We start from the raw sequence: 14,778 nt of genomic DNA, 5'->3' as shown, positions 1-14,778 counted from the left end.
AGGGCCCAGTCCAGCGGTTCTTTAGACGGCGGGGCCCAGTTCAGCGGTTCTTGCCTTGAAGGGCCCAGTCCAGCGGTTCTTGAGACGGCGGGGCCCAGTTCAGCGGTTCTTGCCTTGAAGGGCCCAGTTCAGCGGTTCTTGAGACGGCGGGGCCCAGTTCAGCGGTTCTTGAGACGGCGGGGCCCAGTTCAGCGGTTCTTGAGACGGCGGGGCCCAGTTCAGCGGTTCTTGAGACGGCGGGGCCCAGTTCAGCGGTTCTTGCCTTGAAGGGCCCAGTCCAGCGGTTCTTGAGACGGCGGGGCCCAGTTCAGCGGTTCTTGCCTTGAAGGGCCCAGTTCAGCGGTTCTTGAGACGGCGGGGCCCAGTTCAGCGGTTCTTGAGACGGCAGGGCCCAGTTCAGCGGTTCTTGAGACGGCGGGGCCCAGTTCAGCGGTTCTTGAGACGGCGGGGCCCAGTTCAGCGGTTCTTGCCTTGAAGGGCCCAGTCCAGCGGTTCTTTAGACGGCGGGGCCCAGTTCAGCGGTTCTTGCCTTGAAGGGCCCAGTCCAGCGGTTCTTGAGACGGCGGGGCCCAGTTCAGCGGTTCTTGCCTTGAAGGGCCCAGTTCAGCGGTTCTTGAGACGGCGGGGCCCAGTTCAGCGGTTCTTGAGACGGCGGGGCCCAGTTCAGCGGTTCTTGAGACGGCGGGGCCCAGTTCAGCGGTTCTTGCCTTGAAGGGCCCAGGTCAGCGGTTCTTGAGACGGCGGGGCCCAGTTCAGCGGTTCTTGAGACGGCGGGGCCCAGTTCAGCGGTTCTTGCCTTGAAGGGCCCAGTTCAGCGGTTCTTGAGACGGCGGGGCCCAGTTCAGCGGTTCTTGAGACGGCGGGGCCCAGTTCAGCGGTTCTTGCCTTGAAGGGCCCAGTCCAGCGGTTCTTGAGACGGCGGGGCCCAGTTCAGCGGTTCTTGAGACGGCGGGGCCCAGTTCAGCGGTTCTTGAGACGGCGGGGCCCAGTTCAGCGGTTCTTGAGACGGCGGGGCCCAGTTCAGCGGTTCTTGCCTTGAAGGGCCCAGGTCAGCGGTTCTTGAGACGGCGGGGCCCAGTTCAGCGGTTCTTGAGACGGCGGGGCCCAGTTCAGCGGTTCTTGAGACGGCGGACGGTCTATGGCCAACTGCTAATTGCATGGTGGTGCCCTCCTGGGCAGCGGGGATGGTGCTCCTTCACTGCCCACCTGGGCTGTGGGTGGTGGGGCCCTCCTGGCCAGCTGGGCTGGGTCCTCCCTGGGCAGCGGCTATGGGGGTGGTGGGCTCTCCCGGGGCAGCGGCTATGGGGGTTGTGGGCTCCTCCTGGGCAGCAGGCCTGCTGCCTGACCTCTCCAACTTGCTGCCCTTGCCCTCCTTAGTCGTCGGCCTGTGGCCCTTGCCTCCCTTTGGAGCTGTGGCTGGTGACTGTCTCTGGGTGGTGTCCGGGGGGGATGTAGAAGGCGGGCTCCTGCGGCGCCCCTTCCGCCTTCTGCTCCTCTTCCCAGGGGGTGGGCTGGCTGTCCCCTTGCTGCTGGGTGAAGATCCAGACATGCGGGCTGGCGGGCTCCAATACCCCTGCACCCTTGTCAAGGGGGCTGCAGGGCTGGTGGTGGCTGAGGTGCTCTTCTTACCCCGACGAGAAGGAGGGGGGGGCTCAGGGTCAGGAAAGAAGTTAGTAGTGGCGAGGAAGAGCTTCTTGGGACAATGGAGAGTGGTAGGTACAGTGGGAATGGGAGTGGAGGGAGAGGATGTGGTTGTAGGTGAGTCACGTTTGCTGTCTTTGGGTGCAGGTGCAGGAGGGATAGGCTGTCGTGAGGTGGATGGCTGTTGGGTGGGTGGGTGGCTGCGTTTGTGTGGTGTGGAAGAGGGGGTGACAGACACAGTGGGAGAGGACACAGGGGACGTGTAAATGGCAGTGGGGGTGGTGACTGCACGTGTGCGGACTGGAGTGGAGGGTGTGCTGGTGATGGAAACACTGGCTGATGGTGAGTTGAATGGAGGTGTGAGTGTAGACGTCACAGGGAGGGAGGAGGGAGACGAGGAGGTGGGGGTCACAGAGGTGGTAGTGACTGTTGGCATGTCTGCATCGGAATGTTGCGTGTGTGAATGTCTGGGTGATCTGTGGTGCTTATGTTTGGATGAGCTTCTCTTGGGTGTTGAGGTGTGTGCAGGCTGGTCTGATGGTGTGGGTGGGACAGGCAGAGGAACAGGAGACTGGGAGGAGGGAGTTAGTAGAGGCAGGCAGGAGACAGGGACAATGGCTGCCGTCAGTGCTGAGGCCAGAGCCTGGAACGATCGCTGATGGGCAGCCTGACCCGAATGAATGCCCTCCAGGTACGCATTGCTGCGATGAACCTCCCTCTCCACCCCCTGGATGGCATTCAAAAGGGTAGTCTGCCCAACAATGAGCGTTCGGAGGAGGTCAATGACCTCCTCACTGAGGGCAGCGGGGGTAACAGGGGCAGGGCCTGAGGTGCCTGGGGCGAAGGAGATGCCCGGCTTCCTGGCAGAGCGGGCACGGGGCGAACGCGGAGGGGCTGCTGGGAGGGCGGAGATGGTGCGCTGGGTGGCGGCTGTACCTGTAATGGCGGGGGGCACGGATGGTGCCACCCCCGCAAGGGAGCCCCCTTCCGAGGACGTGTCCGTGTCGCTGCAGGCTCCAGTCGTCCCCGTCGTGGAGCTCCCCTCGCCCTCCGTCTCACTGGTCCAGTCTGACTCTGTGGCATGGCCCTCCTGGGCCATGTGAGATGCAGCTCCCTCCTGCCCCGATGCCACTTCTCCTCCGCCTGATGATGCTGATGCACACAAGCACAGAAAGACAAACAAAAAGGGGGGGGGAGAGAGAAATAAAGGGATATTGAGTACATGGATCTCCGGTACAGTTAGCGGACATGACAGACACAGATGCCCCCTGCACTAAGTTGCGCACTTGGGGTCCGCTACGCATTCCGTGGAACATGCCCTACACGCCTAGAGTTGTCAACTGCACCCATGGATGACACGGCCCAGGGATGGCTGTACTGACACACTACTGAGGGTGGTGGCTGGGGACACAGGGGCTTACGGGGGTGCCCAGCCTACAGATATCGCCCTGGCCTAGGGGGACCCCCAGCCCTCCTCCCCCACCCAGACACCTCCACTGCACGACAACAGAGTAGATGATGCTTCTACTCACCCCCTTGTGTCTGCTGTGCTGCCCTCACGCGCCCATCCAAATCAGGGTAGGCCACCGCCAGGATCCGGAACATCAGGGGGCTCAGTTGACGGCAGGCACCCCGCCTACGTTGGGAGGCCATCCCCAGCAGAGACTCGGCGGTCTTCTTGGTCCCGCGGCGGATGTCCTCCCACCTCTTGCGGCAGTGGGTGCCCCGTCGATGGTGGACCCCCAGGCCCCGGACTTCCTTGGCGATGGCACGCCAAATCCCAATCTTCTCATGGGCGCGGACCTATGTGACACGTACAGGGAGGGAGAAATACCACGTTCAAGTTACTCAGCATTTTCCTTTCCAGTGGCCCAACGCCCCCCATCCCCGCCAGGCCCCCCGCCATGCCCAACATGCCCCCCATCCCCGCCAGGCCCCCCGCCAGCCCCAACATGCCCCCCATCCCCGCCAGGCCCCCGCCAGGCCCCCCGCCATGCCCAACATGCACCCCATCCCCGCCAGGCCCCCCGCCAGGCCCCCCGCCAGCCCCAACATGCCCCCCATCCCCGCCAGGCCCCCCGCCAGGCCCCCCGCCATGCCCAACATGCCCCCCATCCCCGCCAGGCCCCCCGCCATGCCCAACATGCACCCCATCCCCGCCAGGCCCCCCGCCAGGCCCCCCGCCAGCCCCAACATGCCCCCCATCCCCGCCAGGCCCCCCGCCAGGCCCCCCGCCATGCCCAACATGCCCCCCATCCCCGCCAGGCCCCCGCCAGGCCCCCCGCCAGCCCCAACATGCACCCCATCCCCGCCAGGCCCCCCGCCAGCCCCAACATGCACCCCATCCCCGCCAGGCCCCCAAGCCAGCCAGTGGCCCCAAATCCAGATAGAATTAAACTCACTTGTTGGTCTGGAGGACCGTAGAGTTGCGCATACTGGGGGAGGACCCCATCCACAAGTTTCTCCAACTCCTCTCCAGTGAAGGCAGGGGCCCTTTCCCCAGTCGCAGCAGCCATTGTCCCTTCCAGACCGAGGTCACAGCAACACTTGCAGTATAGGTCCTCTCCTGTGAAAGTTCAAGTCGCAAGTGGATAAGTAGATAGAAAATGACGGTCACGTCCGCGGCGGTGCGTACCGCGGCGGTGCGTCCCGCCACCGCCGGCGCCCTTCGCCATTGGCTCCTGAAACCCATAGGCTTCAATGTTAACCAATGCGGCTTCGCGCCGCGGTCTTCGCCCGCCGCCCGCCGCGGTGTGCCACGCCAGCGCATTGACCTCACATCCCATTGTCACACTTCACAGGTCAGGCAGCCGCCATTTCCAGGGCCCACATGGCTCAATTTCAACTGCGTCACACAGGCCTAGGCCTTGCATAGCCACTCATACACGCCATTCACTGCATAGAGAATCGTATACTGTGCTAGCTGTGAGTACGTACCTGTGGGTTGCCTGACTGTGTGCTCCATGTTGTCCTTCCTAGGCACCGTCCGCTGGGTTGGGCGAGGAGACGGATGAATCCTCCCGTGTACCGACCGCTGGTGGACCTGTCGACAATGGAAGAACGCCACATTATCCTGACCTACCGTCTTAACCGTGCCACTATCCATGAACTGTGTGCCCGGCTGGAGCCCGACCTGATGTCCCCCATCCGCCAACCCACAGGGATTCCCCCTCTGGTGCAGGTCATGTCAGTACTCCATTTCTTGGCAAGTGGGTCATTTCAGACAACAGTGGGAATTGCTTCTGGGATGTCTCAGCCCATGTTTTCAAAGGTGTTATCCAGAGTGTTGTCTGCCCTGATGAAATCCGTGAGGAACTACATCATTTTCCCTGAGGTGGGCGAACTGGCTACAGTGAAGGGTGATTTCTACGCCCTTGGACATATTCCCAACGTAATTGGTGCCATTGATGGGACCCATGTGGCTTTGGTTCCCCCAAGAGACAGGGAGCAGGTGTACAGGAACAGAAAAAGTTACCATTCAATGAACATCCAGGTGGTGTGTTTGGCTGACCAGTACATCTCGCATGTAAATGCCAAATTCCCAGGGTCAGTGCATGACTCCTACATCATGCGGAATAGCAGCATCCCTTACGTGATGGAACAGCTACAGAGACACCGTGTATGGCTAGTGGGGGACTCTGGGTACCCCAACCTGTCGTGGCTACTGACCCCAGTAAGGAATCCCCGGACCAGGGCAGAGGAACGGTACAATGAGGCCCATGGGCGTACTAGGAGGGTGATCGAACGCACCTTTGGCCTCCTAAAGGCCAGGTTTCGCTGCCTGCATATGACCGGGGGATCCCTAATGTACTCACCTAAGAAGGTGTGTCACATCATCGTGGCCTGCTGCATGCTTCACAACCTGGCTTTGCGCCGCCAGGTGCCTTTCCTGCAGGAGGATGGTCGAGACGGTGGTGTTGTGGCAGCGGTGGAACCTGAGGAGAGTGACGAGGAGGAAGACGACGGGGCTGAAACAGACAACAGGGACAGAATCATTGAACAGTACTTCCAATAGGACACAGGTAACATTTCAAAGATAATTTAGTAAAAGTTAACTACTCTGCAGCATCTCTGCTGCCTGTCTATTTGCCCCAGTGTATGATGACTGAGTTTTGGCTTTTCCCTCCCTATTTCAGATCTGGGGTCCCCACTACGAGTCCTGTGCTTCGTTTCCCCATGGACTACAGCTTTGTGGCAGCTGTTTGTTGACTTCACCATGTACAAGGACATATTTGCACTGTCATGTCAATTACAATCTATTGAAATCACAGCCAGACTCCTGATATTTTGGTGCAAAATAGGTGTTTATTGAAGTGCTCAAAATGGGATGGGTGGTTTCAAGTGGGTGGGGGCTATGGTGAAGGAATGTCCATGGCAGAGTCCAGAGTAACAGTCACACAGGTGCATTGTCCAGAGGCCTGTGGAGAGATGGAGCATGGGCAGTTCGAGGATGGACAGGGTGACAATGTGGGACAGTGGGATGACATCAGGTGGTATCCATTGCTGGCGGGGGTCTTGACATCCTACTCTGTCTTGCGAGATCTCAGGGCCCTCTTGCGGGGTGGTTCTTCTCCTGCAGGAGGTGGGGGTCTGGTGGGCTGCTGCTGTGCGGGGGCCTCCTGTCCACTAGCGCCGGCGGAGGTGGATGGCTGTTCTTGGTCCCGGCTAGTGGCAGGGGCCCTTGGGTGTTGTTCAGTGTCCGCCCTGCTGTTTACGAGGTCCTGCAGCAGCCCTACCATGGTAACCAGGGTGGTGTTGATGGCTCGGATGTCCTCCCTGTACCCCCGATAGTGTTCCTCCTGCAGCACCTGGATCTCCTGGAACCGGGCCAGTACCGTCGCCATCGTCTCCTGGGAGCGGTTGTATGCTCCCATGATGGTGGTGAGGACCTCGTGGAGAGTGGGTTCCCTGGGCCTCTCCTCCCCCCCCTGTCGCACAGCTGCCCGCCGAGTTGCCCTGTTTCCCTGGGCCTCTGCCCCCTGGCCGGTGTGCCCACTACCACTGCCCCCAGGTCCCTGTTGTTGTTGGGGTGGTGGGTTATCCTGGGTGCCCTGTAGTGGTAGACACACCGCAGATTGACGCGCCCTGGAGACAGAGGCATGGGCCCGCTGGGTGGGAGCTGTGCTGGTGTTCCCAGAGGGGTTAGGGTCTATAGTGGCCTGTGCCTGTGTGAGGGGAACCGACTGTCCAGAGGTCCCCGATGGTCCGGGCTGGTCATCGGTGTCCAGATCGACAGAGCTGCTGTCATCGCTGACGGCCTCTTGGGTGGGGGGTGTGGATAATTCTGGCCCCTCCGCCGCGGTGTGTTGACGGTCGGGTCCTGCAGGGGTATAGAGGTATGGTTATAGTTTCAATGTGTGGCATATGGGTGTATCTGTGGGTTCCCGTGTCCCCAAGTGCTGGCATTCGTGTGTGGGGGCTTTGGTGAGGGTGGCTTGTGGGGGGGATGTGTATATGCATTGGGCATGCTTTGGTGATGGGTGTCCATGCTTAGTGGACGCATGCAGGCCTAGGTTTTGGGATGTGTGGGTTGTGATGGTGAGACATTGGCGGGGAATAGGTGTGCTGGGGGTGGGGGTGAGGATGGTGGTGGGGGTGAGGATGGTGGTGGGGGTGAGGGTGGGGGTGAGGATGGTGGTGGGGGTGAGGGTGGGGGTGAGGATGGGGGTGGGGGTGAGGGTGGGGTTCGAGGATGGGGGTGAGGGTTGGGGTCTGATTTGGCATGCAGGTGGGGGGGAAGCAGTATTGAAGCTTCAACTTACCAGTATCCATTCCTCCGCCGACTCCTGCGAGGCCGTCAGGATGCAGGATGTTCAAGACTTCCTCCTCCCATGATGTGAATTGTGGGGGTTGAGGTGGGGGTCCTCCGCCAGTCTTCTGCACGGCGATGTTGTGCCTGGATACCATGGAACGCACCTTCCCCCGTAGGTCGTTCCATCGCTTCCTGATGTCTTCCCGATTTCTGGGGTGCTGTCCCACTGCGTTCACCCTGTCGACAATCCTCTGCCATAGCTCCGTCCTCCGGGCAATGCTGGTGTATTGGACCTGTGTGCCGAACAGCTGGGGCTCTACACGAACGATTTCCTCCACCATAACCCTGAGTTCTTCGTCTGTGAAGCGGGGTTGTCTTTGGGGTGCCATGGGGTGGTGTGTATGATGTGTGGGGTGGAGTATGTGTATTTAAGTGAGTTGAGTGTGGTGGTGTGTGTTGTTTTGTGTGTGGATAGTGTGTGGGTGATGGTGTTGAGTGGCTGTGGCTGTTATGTTTTGGATGCTGGTGTCTCTCTCTTGCCTTCTTTACGATTTTGTAAGCGTAGTGGTTTGTGGGTGATGTGGGTGGGTGTTTTATATTGTATTGTGTGTGTGGGAGTGGTGTGTGTATGTGTATCAGGTGTGTGGGATTCAAATCGTCCAATGTGGGTGAGTTTTGTTCGTTGGTGGGTATTCTGACCGCGCCGGTGTGTCCCGCCAATGGAATACCGCGTTTGAATGACCGCCGCGTGGATTCGTGGGTCGTAATGGGATGGGCGTATTTCTGTTGGCGTGGCGGTGGAGGTTTGGTCACCTCCACCTTTCCGCCGACCGCTGGTCTGGCGGTCTGTTGTGGCGGTCGGATTTTCGGAGGTTTGCCTTCTGCGGGTCAGAATGACCGTGGCGGGTTTCCGCGACCGCGGCGGGATTATGGAGGATTTCTGACCGGCGGTAGGCGCCTTTTACCGCCGAGGTCAGAATGACCCCCATAGTGCTTTTTCAGCAAAACCTAGGAGGATCAATTATATCACCGCTCTCTGATTCTTTCGGAGTTACAGAAAGTACATCTCTACATAAATGCAAAGAAATCGAGATTTGCATTTACTAAGGTCAAATATCTAGGCTATTTATTGGGCAACAGAGGGATAGAGCCACAAAACGAAAAGGTTACAGCCATAACGGAAACTCCTTTCCCTAACAACAGAGCAATGAGAGCTTTTTTGGGGTTGATTGGATATTATTACCGCTTTATACTCCAATGTTCTGAGATCTCAGCTCCTTTAATAGATCTCCTAAAAAAATTAATTCGGCAGAACTCCTTTGCTCATCCCTCGTCAACCGCTCAAGAGGCGTTTGAGAATCTTAAAAGAGCTCTCGCTACTGAACCTGTACTGTTATCTCTTAAGTTTGACAAACCATTTATAGTACAGACGGATGCTTCCGAAGTGGAGATTGTGGGTGTCCTGTCTCAGAGAGATGAAAAGAGAGACGTACATCCGATCGTGTTCATTAGCTGTGAACTATTCCCTTGCGAACAAAAATATTCCACCATTGAAAAGGAGTGTCTTGCCTGAAATGGGCTTTGGAGAAACTATGATATTACCTGGAAGGGAGACCCTTTTTCCTCTATGCTGATCATGCTCTGCTGACATGGTTACACTTATAAAGGAAAGAATGATAGAATATTGCGCTGGTTCTTGGCCTTGCAACCTTTTAGCTTTGAGGTACATCAATGTAAGGGTAAAGACCAGTGTAATGCTGACTTCCTCTCCCGTTATCCCCTTTCCCCAATAGGGAAAATCTTGTCAGCAAATCATGGGACGTCAGGAGAGTAATACCCGACCCTTGTACATCCGTCCTCTCCCTTACAGTTTGACTACTATGCTTTAAGGGACGATTCCCTTCTACTAGGGAGGGGGGACTCGAGGAGTGCTTTCGGATGCTGACTCCAGGGCCTGGGAGAGAAGAGGAGGCCGTATTGGTTTCAGGCATCGTTGACGTTGCAGCAGTAGGTTGAGCCGCCAGGTAGGAGCTGCGCGGAGAGTCATGAGGAGGAGACGCTGAAGGAAACATCCAGGGAGACGGAAGGAGAAGAATGCGGTGTGGACCAACTCCTCAGGAGCCACCGAAGAGTGGATTGACAGAGGGAGAGCAGCCCAAGCCAGACTGAGAGACGTCCAGTGAGGCTTTCCACCATGGAGCTACATATCCTAGCCACGTTTCAGGAGAAACGTGGCTTAGTCAGGGAACAGCGGATGAACCTCTTCCCTGGAACTCATAAAAGAGAAAAAAGAACATTAATTGGTTTATTATTTGGGTTCATGTTGGAACTTAGCCATAAAAATAAATGCAGAAAATTCACAACTTCTACCTACAATGACTGCTTGATGATATATTAGCTCTGCCTTAGATCACACCTAGATATTGATGGAACATATTTAGGCCCTCATTTTAACCTTGGTGGTCTTTTCAAAAGACCGCTGAGGTTGCTCCGGGCTGAAGACTGCCAGTGGTGCTGGTCTCCCACCCACCGTATCATGACTGTTGGCAGCCCTCCGCACTTTTACCAGACGGAGAGCTGCCAGCAGCCATACTGGCGGTCATCGGTGAAGTGGAGGCTGCTCCACCTCCACCGCAACGTCATCAGAACACCGCCCACCGAATCACATCCCAGGATTCGGCATGGCAGTGTTCTGGTGACGGGGTGCTGGTGGCAGAGCAGCCCCCATGGATCCGTTCTCTCCCGGAGGATCACCGGACCAGGTAAGGTGATCGTCCGTTAGGGGAGGGGGTGGGGGGTGTTGTGTGTTGTGTGCGTGCATGGGGGTGTGCGTGTGAGTGTGTAGAGGAGTTGTGTGAGTGCGTGTGTGCATGGGGGGTGTGTTGTGTGTATGGGAAATGTGTGTGTATATGTCTGTGTGCATGTGTGCATGTATGAGTGATGTGAGCGTGTGTGTAGGGGGTGGGGGTGTGTGTGGATGTTTCTGGGGAGGGGTCCTGCCACCTTTGGGGGTGGTAGGGGTTTCATGGGTGTTGGGGCAGGACTCTGGGGAGCTGGAGGGGGGAGGGGGAGACCCCTATCAGTGCCAGGGACTGAATTCCCTGGCACTGATAGTGCCTACCGCCATGGATTTCGTGGCGGTACAAAACCCCACAAAGTCCATGGCGGTATGCGGGGTCCTGATACTGCTTGCGGTCTAGTGACGGCCGCCGGGCTGGAGACTGAAGTCTCCAGCCCAGCGGTCCTTACCACCTTGGCCGTCGCAGTGTAGAAGTGGCGGTTTTGCATGGTGGTAACCGCCATGCTTGTAATTCCATTTTTTTTCTGCCGGCCTGTTAGCGGTATTACCGCCACTTCTACATTGACTGCCAGGGTTGTAATGAGGAACTTAGTGTCAGCAGCTGGCAAAAACCTTGGAGGCCCTTGGGATATGCTATTTGCATGTTGCTCTGAGCATTCTGTCATTAATGACCTGACCGAATTGGTACATCCTTTTAGAGCAAGCCAAAATTATGTTGTGCTGGCATTAATATGATTTTATACATAAGAACAAGGGCATTAGGTCTTCAGCATGGAAAATGCAGTCTTCCACATGTGAGGTTGCAATGATATCCTTCTTTGTTGTTTCTAAAAATATAACCAAATGTGTTGATGGCATAGGGGATCTAATTTGAGGAAATTACTCCCCATTGCGGTGCATAAAAAATGTTTAGACACCCAGCACTCGAAAAGGAGTGTCTAGTATGTTAATTATTGGATATATTTAATATACCCATTCAAGATAACCATTGTTACAAGCAAGTCACATATAAACAAAGGTTATGGTCGAGTGGCATTTAATATGAGACCAAACAATTGGAGTGTAGTAGGAAATCACAGATTCACATAGCTACTATGGAATTCAAATGGACAATGTTTTAAAAGTAATAGATTTTTATCTCTCCATTTACAGGAACTGCATTGGGCAGACTTTTGCCATGAACGAGATGAAAGTAGCTGTTGCACTGGCCCTACTCCATTTTGAACTTTCGCCTGATGGAACAAAACCTCCTATTACACTACCTCAGCTAGTTCTCAAATCAAAGAATGGAATACACTTGTATTTAAAGAAAATCACATAAACATCTGATGTATACATTTTTGTTACATTGCTCCCTGTTCTCGCCGGCCTTATTTATCCATGTCTGGAAACATGGTGGATCATTGAAAGCAGAAGTACGACTTGGACATACAGCTTGTAAAACACATTTTACTTTAACCTTAAGGTGGTAGAAAGCAAATGTGTTTTCTTTCTGGCCCGAATAGTTACAAGGTAACACTCATAATTTCACTGGCACAGTAGTGTAACACTTTTATACAGTATACTTTGATAAACCAGACAGTTATAGTTTGGTGGAGGGTACTTCTCCACAAACTGTACGAATATCTCATCTGACTTTTACAAGTGCTTTATATCCTAGTGCATTTGTAATAAAGTGAATAGGTTATTCTGTTGCATTTGTGATGGAGTACTCATCTGCCAAATTCTAAATCAGGCCCCTAGTGATGTGCTTGGATTTCTTTACTGAAATAAATAATTCGCTGAGTGACAACCGAAGACTGATTTTAATTTTGAATATTTTAATGGTTTTAATTAAAATGGTTGGCCAAACACTTTAGCTTCAAACCCTCCTCCACTAACTTCCCCCACCCACCCCATAATCCTCATTTCCCTTCCCCTCTCTACTTAGAATTAACCTCGACTTTCTGTATCCCCTGCTCCCTCACCCCAGTTATCTGGTGATAAATTATCATCTTTATAACCTTTATAATGACTCTCAGGGAGAGTATGTCTGTCATGTTGGAAGTGCTTAATTTGCAAAGGAATGAGTGCTGGACACAAAGCTCTGCTAAGAAGCCCAGAGTCAGCACTATTAAATGTCGGCACACCAAATATCAAGGCAGTTTCAAGTCCTCAAATGCCTTTAGATGGGCTTTAGATGGCCGCCCTCGTGAATAAAATCACCCACTTTCTGATCCCCGTGATTGGCCCATTTTGAGCAATGACTATCTTTGATGATTCCTGGAAACATTGGGGTATTCCAGAGCGGCGTATAATAACAAACCTGCGCCATACCCATTTTACATTTCATCTGAACCCAAACTTTGAAAGCAGCCAACTTAATCGACCCCATATACTGGCGGTGGAGCTTTCTACTGAATCAATATCTATCGAAGAGATGTCTTCATCAGACTCTTTTGACTGATCAGATAGAGAGAAAAAGCTATCTGCAGTGCCCAATTGTCCAATCTCCCCACCTCTTATCGCTCTTGCCCCCGGAGAGGGAGCCCCTAGGTTTTCCAAGACGTCCGGCAGTTAATCATCCTCCCTCTCTTGGCTACTACTGGGTAAATCTCTTTTAGGTATTGAGAAAGTCTTTTTCCCCCCATTTATAGTTTCTTGCAGTACCTCCTGTTGATTTAAACAGCAAAATCGAGTTTCATTGGCAGCCCTCCCTAAGTCCACCCTCTCCCCTGCCACAATCTGTAAGGGGTTTACCACTTTAATACCCTGCAGGGAGTCTGATTTGCTGACCCAAAGATCCCCAAATAATAAAGTCATACCTGCTCCTTCCTGGTCTGCCCCAGCTGTGCTCATTGTACTGACATCTACATTACCGTTGTGCGTAGAAACCCGGGAACCTTGCATCACTTCATTGTCAGGTACTGGGGGGTGGGGTGGGGGGGGGGGGGGGGAGTGGCACAGGCTGCATCCTCAGGGGCTGTTTAAACATATTGGGGATCCGTGGTCCCATATCCACTGCAGCCACGTCTTTATGGTGGCCTGCAACAGCGGGCCACTTGCCTGTAGCGGCAGTTTCTCCATCAGCAAACTGCTCTGCTGTGCCTTTCTCAGTACATTGGCACGGTTTTTCGAGGGACTAGAGGGACGTTTTTGGTCCCCCCCTCTCCTTGTTTATCTCCGAGCCAGACTTTCCCCCGTGACACTCAGGGGGTTTTAAGCGTTTTTGACACTTTAGGGGCCATCAGGAGCACACCAAGCACCTCTGCGCTTCCGGCTTGATCACAGGTACACCCCAAGCGTCCACAAGCTGGTTTGCGCTGTTCGAACCACTCCTGCCCGCAATTCCCTGGCTCCACGCTCCATGATGCCGCGCTACCCATAGCCGAGAAGACGAGGCTACGATGCCGCCTCTGCTCATCCCCCGAACATGCAAAAGCAGAAAGCAGCAGCTACAGTGGTAGCGTTCTGTTTCGGGCAGCAAGCTGGTTAAGGACGGCGATCTGAATCAGCCAATCAGCCGGCCGCCATCTTGTCTCCCCCCTCTCCCTTTGTGATGGTTTTTCAGTCTTTCTCTTCCTCTTTCTTACTGCTTTGTGCATTTTTCCATTTCTTGCTCCTGGTAAATATTATGTGAGAAAAAGTAAGAACTGGCCCCCAAAAATCAGTGCAGGTGGGCCCACCAGCAAATACCGGCTAAGTGATGCATATTTTATAATCTTTGCTTACTCAGCATCTCCTTTGACACTCTCACACCTGATGATATTTTAACTTTTCTTTGAGGGACATTGTATTGTGATCAATTCAAATAAATGCAGCAGCTGATAATACAAACTGGGCAATTTCAGAGGAGTTTTATCCTAAGATCTAGACACACATTATTATGTAATTTAGGATTTGCAACGCTGCACCTCTGCATGATTTAAAGAAGAAATAAGTATCCTCTCTACCTTAAGGGTTACGTTAATTTAAGGGTTGCTTTAACTTTTCATTTTTAAAGGACTTAGAAAGTTTTTTCAGCTCTGCCTCAAAAGCGGCCACAATCCATTGCAAATTATGTGATTTTCATCTGTCTGTAACGTGCCCTTGTGTCCTCTTTCATACTTTTTCATATTTTTTTTAGGGAAGATGGAATATTTTTTTTGCAAGATCTGTAAACTAAAATGTTTTCTGTAAAATAAATGATTCTTGAACAATATTGAGTCCTCAATTGACTGCATATTTTTTTTTTACATCGACCCTGTTACACATCTCAGTCTGACCTCTTCTTTAAAACCAGGGCAAAACCAAACCATTGTGGAGAATTGCCTTAGCTGTGGGGAAAACACTTAGGCCCATATTCATACTTTTTTAGCGTCACATTTGTGTAATTTTTTATGCAAAACGATGTAAACTTACAAAATATAATTGGATTTTGTAAGTTTGTGCCGCTTTTGCGTCAAAAATTACACAAATGCGGCGTTAAAAAAGTATAAATACAGGACATAGGGGCATATTTATACTTGTTTTGTGCCGAATTTGCATCTTTTTTTTTTTTACGCAAATTTGGTGCAATACTAACTCCATATTTATACTTTGGTGTTAGACCCGTCTAGCACCAAAG

General features: G+C 53.7%; 1 protein-coding gene across 1 annotated transcript in view; it reads left to right on the top strand.

Annotated features, from left to right (window-relative positions):
- LOC138293487 (cytochrome P450 4B1-like) overlaps positions 1-11,987 on the top strand; it is a 229,601-nt gene extending 217,614 nt beyond the window's left edge. Inside the window, exon 12 of the mRNA XM_069232725.1 lies at positions 11,346-11,987. Coding sequence (XP_069088826.1) covers positions 11,346-11,514 — 169 coding nt within the window. The 3' untranslated portion in view covers positions 11,515-11,987. The remainder of the gene's footprint in view (positions 1-11,345) is intronic.
- Positions 11,988-14,778: the final 2,791 nt, after the last annotated feature.

This window comes from Pleurodeles waltl, chromosome 4_2, assembly GCF_031143425.1.
Source record: "Pleurodeles waltl isolate 20211129_DDA chromosome 4_2, aPleWal1.hap1.20221129, whole genome shotgun sequence".
Classification (NCBI taxonomy): Eukaryota; Metazoa; Chordata; class Amphibia; order Caudata; family Salamandridae; genus Pleurodeles; species Pleurodeles waltl.
The sequence above is the reverse complement of the archived record's forward strand: the minus strand, read 5'-3'. Positions and strand labels throughout refer to the sequence as shown.